The following is a 12,052-nucleotide window of genomic DNA, read 5'->3' on the forward strand; positions in this document are numbered from 1 at the left end:
GGTTCAAATCCTGCAAACGGGCTGGCTGCATGGAGTTTTCTCCATGTGTAACGTGTATACGAGCCAGTTTCCCTTAGAAAGTCTTGCACGAAGGCATCCTTCCCTTTAGGCAGATAGCCCTCGTGTGCTTTGCCATAATTGAATAATCCTAATCATAATCTCGTTCATTTGCGCTTTTGCAGCTGAGGATGATAGTTTGGTAAAACCACTGAAACTAGTCCTGTGAAAATTTGAAAATATAATGCTGATTTTTGTTGTGACTTCTGAATCTGTATCTACTTTTTGAATGACTAAACAAATGCGGTTTAAGAACACATTTTTCAAAATCAACTTTTTTTTTGGGGGGGAATATAGAATTTTTAGGATATTTGATTACATCTGAGGGTTCTCATCCATCACCTCAAAAAGTAGAAGCTATATTGAATTTTATCTTGAGAATGTTCAGCCGAATATTTGTCATCTTCAAGATTATGGCAGTCTGAAACAGACTGGTTAGATGAATCAGTGAGTGCTTGGCCTAGTAAATTTATTGCGACAACGGAGTTTTCTGATGCTGAAAAAGGTGTATGATTATTGATGATACCACAATACTACCATCTATTCCAGAAAAACCTAATTCTCTGTTGAATCTTGAAAAATATAGTAAATTAATTACAGCTATTTGAGTGACTGCATGGATATTGAGACTTATTCACAATCTGAAAAATAAAACTGACAAGAAAACAGGACCCTTGATTGCAGAAAAACGCTTTGCCGCAAAATTATATTTGATAAAAGAAGTTCAATGTAAACATTTTTCTGATGAAATTAATAGTTTAAAGTCTGGACAGTTGATTTTGACATATTTCATGCTTACAGTAATTGAATTTAAACTGAATCCTTTTCTAAGTGAGGAAGGAGTTTTGTTAGCAAGAGGAAGACTACAAAAATCAACTTTAAGTTTTCATGAACAGCATCCTATAATTATTCCTTCAAAAACTCATTTTACAGATCTTCTGGTACATGATACAGGTGTAGCTAGTACTCTCATGTTCTTCCATGAAAAATACTGATTAATTAGATCCAGACAAAATATGAAATGTGTTATAAAAAACTGTGTACTGTGTCAGCGTTATAACAACCAACCGATGCAACAGGTCATAGCACCATTACATCCATCTAGAGTTAGAGCGCTAAGAGTATTAATATTGTGTGATAGTATATTTCTTACTGAAAATGTAATTTTAATGCTACTTAACGTTGTAAGTATGCTTAATATTTAAAGCTGAAATTTATATATTAGAAAATTTTAAGGTTGTAGAAATGTATAAGTGTATTTAAAATGTAATTTAATTCTGAAAAAAAAAAAAAAAAAAGGGGGGGGGCGGGGGATGAGTTTCTTGTAATACTTCTAGTATTTTAGTAGGATTATTGAAATGTTATTTGTTTAATATTATCTTGAATTATATAAATTTTTGATGCTTGAACAAGAATGTTATGACAATAATCCTTAATGAATAAAAATTTACTTGATATTGGCAAGTTTTACGTGTTCTTGATGTTTATGTGACATTTTCTTGATTACAAAAACTTGAATTTGTATTGAAATGCATAATGATTCTTAAAAATGTTCATGTATCACTAATAATCTTGATTGTTCTCACCTACTGTTCAGCCAGGCCCAGTGTGTAAGAAATTTATCCGGAAATATATTTTAATCGCCAAAGAGGTCATAAATCTTTCATGATGTATACTTCTTGTTCTTTGATTTGGCAGTGCCAGTTGAATGCATGTTAGAACTGAATAAACTTAGAAGTTTGAAACCTGATTCGAATGTTCATTCATTTTGTGAATTGAATTAAATAATGTTTCTTGAGCTGAGATAACATGAAATCTTTTTGGAATATATTATTTAGAATACATGGCTACTTTATATATACTAACACTGGTTCAAGCACAAAGCATTCGCAATTACTGGGTATCCACGTGAAGTCGCTAGCCTGGTAAAATAATGTTTTCTAATACTTATGAAGTTTCTGATACATATCAGCAGGTAAATAGATTGTTTAGGATGATGATAGCAATTAAGTGACATATCATAGTTCCAGACCAGAGATTCCTCATAACTTCATCAGTTAACTATAAGCTACTCCTAACTGCCACCAGTCAATTCTGGCTAGGAAAATCTGGGAGCATTTGTGAGAAGATGAGTGTGCGATTAGCCAGTGCAAAAGCAGAGTTTAAAAAGAAATGCCAATGATTGCAGAAAACAGTTTCACATAATTAATCAGTCTATTTATAGAGTAGTAAATAATATTTGTATACACATAACATTATAAAAGCAAGGCAAAAACAGTGAGCAGTGAGATGGGGGTAGGTATAACATATAAAGGCAAGCTAAATATGCATGCATAACTTGCACATTTTGTTAAATTCAAGCATTCATAAAAAGTTATGTTTTTTCTGTCTCGCCAGTTGAGGTCTTAGACGGCTAATTCCATATTTACTCAGAGTGAATGAGCATTTGCAGTATTTTAAAGTACACATGGATTTACATAGTCAAATTAGCCGTATTTTTTAGCTTAATTTCTTGATGTACTTTTATTAATATACTTTGCATTTCTTTCCTATTACTATTAGGTTATCCCTTTTCGGCATGCTACCTTTCAAATTTCGAATAAAAAAAAAATGCTTAACAGACGTATGCAGATATATATTTAAGAAAGTTAGATGGGGGGGGACTGAACCTTTCAGATTTCACATTACGTCCTAAGGCAGTGGTGCCTAACCTTGTGCTCGCAATATATGGTAAGCATTTATAGTCATAAGAGATATCTTGCAAGATGTTATAAAATAATTGATTGCTGACTGATGAACTTGATAGCGAACATGGAATCTTATTGCTTCATTCCGATGTTAGATAGCTCAGCAGAGGAAAAGTACTTCAATGATTTGTGGAACTTCTTTCGCCAAACGCAGTTTTCGGAATCCGGAAACGAAAGTTATAAAGAATTGGACGATAATAATTTGTTATCCGATCTGTATTTTCTGACGGATATAACAGCTAAACTGAACACACTGAACAAAGATCTCCAGGGAAAAGCAAAACCCTTTTTCAATTGACTGGGACTGTAAATGCTTTTTAGATAAAGTTAAATTTGTGGATAAATCTGATGAAAGAGAAAATTTCACCCATTTTTCAGAATTTATCAAGGCATACTAATAACCACAAGGCAATTGAAACACAGAAATACTTGGAAAACCTAAATGCACTGAGAAATAATTTTGAACTCCGCTTCTCTGATTTCCATAATGTTCAACCAATATTATTATTCATCTCAAACCCATTTGCCAAAATTAATATTTCAGATATATCACATAAGACTGGAAATATGTTTAACAAAAATGTTGACATTTTGGAAATGTGTTCGCGATAGGCCAAAGGTTGAGCACCGCTGTCTAAGGGTTGATTTTTTAGCGTTTTGTGTGTTACCTAAATATAACGTTTTTCACTTAAACCATAACACTCCAACAATTTTTTAGTCGATACACTTCACATTAAGCTTGTGGTAGCTCATAAGATAAAATGTATAGTAGTAGCTAGTATGATGATAATGTCCTTTATATACCAAGTATTCATGCTATGTTGTATGCTACACGTTTTGTAAAAGTACAAGATGTACTATTTTATTGTAAGATTTTGAATTTATGATAAATGCCTTCGTCGCGGGCCGGAGGATGTTCCAACTAAAATTCCCCAAAGGAATAACTGATGCTGGCTTTCCCCACGATGAGGGGAAAATACAGTTAGAACAGAATGGAAAGATGATATGGTAAGATGTGCATAGATCCGGCACTGTGCCGCGTATGATATTTTTTATTTGTTTCAATCATTAGGATATTTCAATGGATGTTTCATTCATATATTTTTTTCTCTTTTGTTGTCAAAGAGTTCATATGAACTTCTCATTTTACTAAATAACCCACATTCAAATTCGAGTTTGATGTATTCAGATTAACAGCAGAGATATTACAAATTGAAATAGTTACACAAGGTTTTTTTGGTAAAGAGTTATAAGTGCATAAATTCACCATAAAATGTTGTATCCTAAAAATCTGATTTCAGATCCTCAAATTTAATTTACGAAATAGTTTTCCGTAATTTTTATGACTTTATGATCTATCACGTTTTAAAAATTGAAGTATGTGTACAAAAACACTGTTCTATAAAATATATTTAAAGTTAGAAAGAATGTATATTAATTTATTTTATAAATTTAAAAACTACCACATTTATATGTTGCACCTTATGCTTTCTCGATTTTGCAAGTATCTTATTTTTTGTTATCCTTAATTTTTTTTCTTATATGTTTTGCTGTTCACAATGAATGTTGTTCAGAGAGTTTAACAACACATTCAGTATCAGGAGTTTGAGCCCTTCTATACAAACATCATTAAAAGCTTCATTAGCACTTATGTTTTTGCATGAAGGCATTATTATAACACTTATCACTTGATTCCAGGAAAAATCTGGATTTGTCTCTGAGAAAGCAACTGCACAAGTCTGAGACAGTCCATCGGATCTGTTGACATTTTTTAAACCTTGCCTCTCTGGAATAGGTGGTTAGTGAAAACACAAATACAAAGTACTCAGGTGTACATTGCTTTCAAGGGAAGCCTTCGGTGCACGATACTGATTCAGTACTTTCACTAAAATTTATGATTTCAATGCAGTCAGGTAACTTACCTTGGGATGGGGGCAACAACGGTCTCCCAAATGGATCTGTCTGGGGTTGCGCTGGATGATGTTGCACAGTTTGAGGAGTATGTTGAATTGTTTGTATGCCACTGGGCCCACAATCCAACTCACCATATTCATTTTTTACCATCTGACTCTCACCTATGTTAAAAGTATATAAAGTCAAATAATGTATAGAGTCAAATAAACTCAATTTCTCTTTTCCAAAATAAACATAATGAAAAACAATAGTTCTTACCAGGAGATTGGAGAGTCAGCCCAGATATATCTGAAAACCAAAAATATGATAAATATTGATTTATAGAAATTAACATAAAAAGTCAAATATTCTCAATTACAATTCTTTTCCATACTGAAGTGAAAGTATGAGTAATTTTTCTACATATGTTAGTAACAGACTTTTATATTAGCATAAATCAAAAGATTGAATAAAGAAATATGTTGGCTTCCTATCCGGATTTTAAAGATTTGTTGCTCAACCAAGATCTGATGACCTGGGGATTATTCAGCTTACAATCAGAGAAAACCACAAGTGCCTTCATGTAAAAAAAGCAGCCTCCGCACGATATCACCACAGACTTTTGTTTGTGCTCGATAACTAAATGTTAAATAGAATATTACTATAACTTTTGTTATTTATTATAGTTTAACCATTTAACCACTATATATGACTTAATTACTGATTTTACATAAAATAATGCTGGAGACTAGAAATTAAAATAAATCTAGTCAAAAGGTTTGACATTGAAAAATAAATGCTTAGATTAACCATAAAAGCAAAACTAAATGAAAAAGCATTCAGTAAAAAAAAAAAAAAAAAAAAGAGAGAGAGAGAATTTTTTAATAATGATTTTGGACAGGGATTGATTAGGTAACACAACACAAAAAACTATTTAAACTCCTTCTGTTTTCCTTTGCTTCATTTCATTGGAAAAGTTTTTCAGTCTATCTGATCTACACTAAGTAGAAAGCAGGAAAGAAAGGAAAGGGGGGAAAAAAAGAGAGACATATGTCTATTAAAATCGGAGGTAAATATCACAGTGCCTATAAATAGATAATTATCTAAAATATGCCATCTGAAATTCTCTGATTGTAAATTAAACTTATCAAGATAATTTTAACGACCAGGGATTAAAAGAAAATAAATTTGCTAATATAAAAAGTCTTCACACAGGATTGTGAATCTGAAATAGCTTGTATTTTCCATTTTTATCTATAAATTGGTTATCTACTAAAACACTACACACTTAAAAATATGTCTATCACAAACACCTAACTAACAGAAAAAATATTCTAGAATTTCAAATGAATTACCTATTGCAGGAGAAACAACACGTTCATAATGATAAGGATTAACACAAACACTGTCACATTTTAAATCAAAGGCAAATTGACAGTACTTTACATGCTTTAGTTCATTTTTATGTAAATCAGGCCACCTCCATATTCTTGCATATATCACATGAGGAAATCCCTTTCTACCAGCAACCTATAATATATTAAGAACATGTTTTAAAGATTAATTTTTTTAAATATTTTTCTATCTAAGAAAATGTTACCAAAATCAACATTAATAAATTTTCAAAACTGGAAGGACAGAAAAACTATTTGATTTCAAATATAACTTGAAAATTATAAATACATCTGAACTGTTATTAGCATAGCAATTTGTACAAAAAGAAACATCGAATTCATATAATTAAACAAAAACAAGTGAAAAAATATAACATTTTGCATTAGATGAATGAATGTAAAAATAAATTATGTGTAAAACAGAAAGCTTGTAGAGCAGCCATGGCCAAACTCCTTCCATGAAGCTCATATCGCACAAAATGACAGTTTTAATTTTTAAATATTATTCCAACTTGAAACAAAAATCATACTACAACATACCTCTTTAACAATTGACAATTTATTATTTAATTACATGAATAGTACTTACATGATGAATTACATCAATAGTAAATAAAAATTACATGATTAGTAATTTCAAACAATTTCAGCTTTACCACCATGGCAATGCTACTTTTAGACTGTCAAGATAAGAGAAAAAACAAATTAGCTACATGCTGCTCTGATGAAGCATCTCAAATTTTACGAGATGCTACTGAAAATATGTTTAATTATATTGGAATGAAAGGTATCTGAGAATTCAGATAACATTTAATGAATTAAACATTTTAAGGTTAATTTTTATTATTTCCCTACGTTGATCTCCAAAATAATTGTGCATTAAACTGGAACTATTATTATATTTATTCCCATTCTTCTTGCTTAAAAACTGGGGAGGGAAAAACATGGGAAGTACACTATTTCTGAAGCATACTTGCCAACCTACTACAATCAAAAATTGCCAATGAGTTTTATAGTGCGGAAGAGTTTTATAGTAGTGCTATCAGCCGATAGATGGCATTGTAAAAAAGCCGCCAATAGGAGGTGCACGATGGCAATCGAGAATCGGGAAGCGAGAGAATGCGATTAAGGTTAAGAATGTTTTGTAATGATATGTATATAGTTACCGTAATAATAAAGAATTTAAAAAACGCAAGAGTTATCCCAACTTACCCCTAGCTGTCCTGAGATTAATAACGGAGATTAAAGTTAACAGTAGGGAAATTAAAATCTCTTCTTTTCTCGTAGATTTTAATATCTTTAAAATTGATAATTTGCAAATCTAGTAATTAATATCTTCCTGTTGAAAGTTAGTTTTATTTAGTTTCAAACATGAACTGATAATGCATCTAATATGGTTCAAACAATACAAAATATGAAGAAATTGTTACAATAGATGGAACAAAGACTGCTTTAGATATTGAAACTTCTCAAGAATGTTCATATGAAGCTTTAGATGATGTTGCTGAAAAGGCATCAAAACTGCCAAATCATGCAAATGCATTGTGCAGTCCACGCATTGCAACTTGCTGTTAGAGATGGGTTGAAGGAACCTCATGTTACAAATATCAATGGTAAATTTAGGCAAGCAACAATAGTAGCAAAAACTCTCAGAATTGATACCATTCTTTGGAGGAGAGCAGGAAAAGGGCAAATTATTGATCAAGCAATGCGATGGGGAAGTACCTATTTGATGATAAACAGGTTGTTAGAATTAAGAACGTTTTTTAGAAGATGTAGATAACTCTAAAAGTTTCCCTAACAGAAAGACTGTGGAATGATCTTGCAGAACTGGAAACTCTTCTTTTTACACTGTGTATAGCCACAAAAAAGCTACAATCTGAAGAATCAACAGGAGGCTTGTTTCTGCAAGAATGGAAGGATTTGATGTTTGTTCTTTCTAAAATGGGAGGGCTTATAGCAAAAGGAATCATTTCCTAGATGAAGAGAAACAATGAGATCTTGCTGTATTCAATATATGTAGATCCCAAAGAACAAATTTTGTTAGATGACGGACAAATTAAAAAAGGCACAGAAAGCCATCTATGAAACTTTCATTAATAAATTATTCTCAAAACTACTGGAGTAGCCAAATCAGGACAATCAGACTGGAGACATTGCACTTGAGTCTCTATCATCCTCTTTCAATGATGAATTAGATTTTGAGAAATATTTGGATAATACTGAAAAGGCTAAGGCACGGTGAATGGAAATTAACCAAAGAGCCTATCCTGAAAAGTTAAAAGAAGTAGCTTTAACATTAACAATTCTTCCTACTACTCAAGCTAATATGGGAAGACTATTCTCAGCTCTGAAGTTTATCAAATCTGATCTATGGTCCTCTATCAAAGATCTTGCCAAAGCTATACTGTTTCTTAGAAATTACTAATGAGTTTTCCATTTCATAATATATGCTAATTAATATAAATAATCTGCTATGTCATCAATTTGTTTTTCTCTAGCATCTATTACTTCTTTTATCTTGAAAAAAAGCTGTAACACGTTTATATGTTTACATATATATGAGGGAATCAGAGTCAAATTATTATATTTACCGTAATTTCCGGAAGAAACGCCGCGGCGTTTACGTGTTTAAAACTTAAATTTTCAGCGGGTGCGGCATTTCTACCCATGCGGCGTTTAGGTGCACTAAAAATAAAATATTTCCTATGATGGTCATTGTACATTGTTTGGATGGCCTTGTCATTGTGCATAGACTGGTGCTGTTCCCACACAAAAGACCACTCAGTTGCTTTTTGCGAACGTTATTTTGTTTACATTCTTTCCCTTGAACGGACCTACATGCCTTATTCACCCTAAACGAGATCTCAGAACAATAACATTCTTCCCCCTTTCAAATCAACATTATCATCAGTTTGAATAGTCTCTCTCCTCTGCCATTCCATGAATCTTCCAGGACCCATCCTCTTACCAACCTGCCTTTTCTGCAATTTTTTTCAAAGGCGGACACAACTCCACCTGCCTCGCAATAACGAACTCTGACGTATTTCCCCTTCAGCATGAATGGATTTTTCTTGGCATTCTGCCAAATACAGATCCCATCAGTTTGGGTACAAGTACTTGTTTGGATAGTTTTTAATTAGGGAGCGGAAAATTTTTGAAAATGTCTCTAAACGGCACAGAAGCTATACATTTCTTACCTTTAATTTATTTTTGAGTTATGGTTTCATTTCATGCATTTTTCTTAACTGGTATGTCATATATAAGGACTTAGGTTGAGTTTTTGCATCTATACGGCCCACGACGATGTCGCGCAATTTAATCTATTGCGGCGTTTCTGTGTAATTTAAAATTTTTTCCTGCCATTTTTCTCGAGTGCGGCGTTTACGCTGATGCGGCCTTTCTTCCGGAAATTACGGTACATTTCCAAGAGTCAGAGTTGGAGTCGGTCATTTTCCCTACAGACTCCACAGCCCTGCGACTATGAGCTGTTAAAACCTGGGGAAACATTTAATACTAAACATTACCAACAACAATTCATCAATTTGAACTGCCCACTGCTTGGAAAAAGGCCAGAATGCCAAAAGAGGAAACACAAATTCATTTTTCTTCGTAACAATGCTCCATTACATATGGCAAAACCGATTCGAGACGTTGCAGCGCTCAGCTGGGAAGTTCTACCCCATGCGGCTTACTCACCAGATATGGCTCCTCTCGATTATCACTTGTTTGCATTGATGGGTCATGTACTTACTGAGCAGTTCTCTGGTTTGTATGAAGATGTGATAAAAATGGCTCGACGAATGATTTGCAGCAAAAAGGGAAGATTTTTACTGGTGTGGTAGTCGCAAATTGCCCAAAAGATGGAAAAAATGTATAACAAGTGATGAAACATACTTTGAATAAAGCACATTTTATCACTCTTCCAAATTTAACATTTTTTAAGGAAAAAAATCTGCATTTCATACTCGTACACCAGGTATTTCAGTTCATACATTGAAATAATAGAAGCAATATGAACAGTAATATGGTCTCCTGTAGAAAATGACAAAATATTTATCATGGTTATGATCATATCATGCTTTGTGTGTTTCTTATTGCACATTTTGAAGAGCAACGCATATTCATTATATTGTTATTTTTTTCCCAGTCACACAAATATCACAGAAACCAGAATTTGTATTCAAATTACTTCTGTTCCAATAAGCAATATTAAAAAGGAAAAAGGGAAAATATATAATTAAACAAAAAATATTGGTTTTCTATACCTGTAATCTGCCATCTAACGTTCTCTGAATTGTTACACACTTGCTTGGGTGTGCACCATTTGTTGTTATGGCTGTAATTAAGCTATCGAGTTCATCTCTCTTTTCTTTAAGTTTTTTTACAAGACTTTCTATAGCTCTTTTAGAGAAGCTCTCTGATTCACCACCTTGTCTATGACACATCAAACTGTGAACTATACTTAAACAAGCATCAGCTGAAGTTGGTGCATTTGTCGTCATGTTTGTTACATTACTTCAGCTTCTGAAAAAATTTAAATCAATAGCCCCACCCCCCAAAAAAAATTAGAAACAAGTTCACTTAAGTCACTCTCAATATTTGAAAAACTACACTATTGCTGCTAGCAGCGATAATCCCATGTCTAAACTATGGCCTGATGAACAATCATGAGTGGATCGAGAAGTACATCTGTTGTTGGCATACAAGTATACTTCATATCACAAATTTCTCAAAATACTCATCCACAGCTGGAATAAAAAAGAAACATGAAACATATTATTTATATAATATATTTAAATGATTTTATAAAATTTAATAACAGAATATGAAACTTTAAATATAAGTGAAATACAACACAAACATTCCCAAGATACACATAAAAATTATCATTTAGGACAAAAGCATTCATTTAAAATAACACTATTTATTAGAACAGTACCCAAATCAGTTTAAAATCAGAAACTTTTACATTAATGAACCTAATAACACAGTTTTCAGATTACTGTCTATATGCCAACAGGATTATAACAAAAATATTTCATCCAAAATTTAATTATTCAGATTAACTAAGATCAAGATTCATCAGAACAATGTAAAATCCATATAACTAGACAGTCATTTTTTTACAACTTAATTTCGCTGCAATGCAAGTAAGGGAATTTTTAGTTTTAGTTTACTCCACTACGTTGCAACAAAATTATTGTAAAGAATAAAATATTTCCATAAAGCAATACACAAATCACCCTGTTTTAGAAAAAATTAGACTGAAATTTTCCTTCATATATCCAATAAATTTAAATATACAATATTTTTTTAATTTTATTATTATATTACTTTATTTTCTCTACATTAAATTTTAAAAACTTAATTTTTATTTAAGTGAAAGAAAAACATAACTATTTCTATTTAGACAAGGCATTTTTTTACTGTTATAAAAAAATAATCAATACTTTTTGAATCTCCACACCCCACACTGAAGAATCCTGAACTAATAGCTGACTAGCAGAGCAAACATTTACTTGGAACATGGACCAAGGCATACAGGTTAGGGAGTACCTTAGTGGTATCCTTATGTCTATTTCAACGATGCATCCAATACTGCCTGTTTTTCTTCTTTAAACATTCTTCTTCAAAGAAGACATGCACACATCTCAAGGATAACATCATCAAATAATATTTATGTTTGGGGATAATTCCAGTACTTCTTCACAGAATTTTAATGACTTAGAATCCTTTGTCCAACAATAAATAAAGGAAATAACTGTTGTAAATGAGATACACCTATCTTCAAACCAGTTTATGATTCATATTCTAACCCGTTGCTTGCAATTTTTCATACTGCATTTCCACAAAATTCGGTCGCTTAAGAAATACAACATTGTAGAATGGAAATTTCTACATTCTTCAACATTGGGCAAAACTATATATTTCTAAAGAAATGCAACATTCCCCTGCACC

At 32.2% G+C, this 12,052-nt stretch overlaps 1 protein-coding gene across 3 annotated transcripts in view; it reads right to left on the reverse strand.

The window, feature by feature from the left end:
- The window catches only part of Med (Smad/Smad4 homolog Medea), a 69,742-nt gene that overhangs the window by 35,091 nt on the left and 22,599 nt on the right, over positions 1-12,052 (reverse strand). For all 3 annotated transcript variants that reach the window (XM_035360474.2, XM_035360475.2, XM_035360473.2), the window contains 4 exons: positions 10,360-10,842; positions 6,053-6,227; positions 4,977-5,006; positions 4,727-4,879 (listed from right to left, as the gene is read on the reverse strand). In XM_035360474.2, the coding sequence (XP_035216365.1) occupies positions 4,727-4,879; positions 4,977-5,006; positions 6,053-6,227; positions 10,360-10,596 (595 nt within the window). In that variant the 5' untranslated portion in view covers positions 10,597-10,842. The remainder of the gene's footprint in view (positions 1-4,726; positions 4,880-4,976; positions 5,007-6,052; positions 6,228-10,359; positions 10,843-12,052) is intronic.

Source organism: Stegodyphus dumicola, chromosome 5, assembly GCF_044657685.1.
Source record: "Stegodyphus dumicola isolate Sdum_Otavi_A_Nest chromosome 5, ASM4465768v1".
NCBI lineage: Eukaryota > Metazoa > Arthropoda > Arachnida > Araneae > Eresidae > Stegodyphus > Stegodyphus dumicola.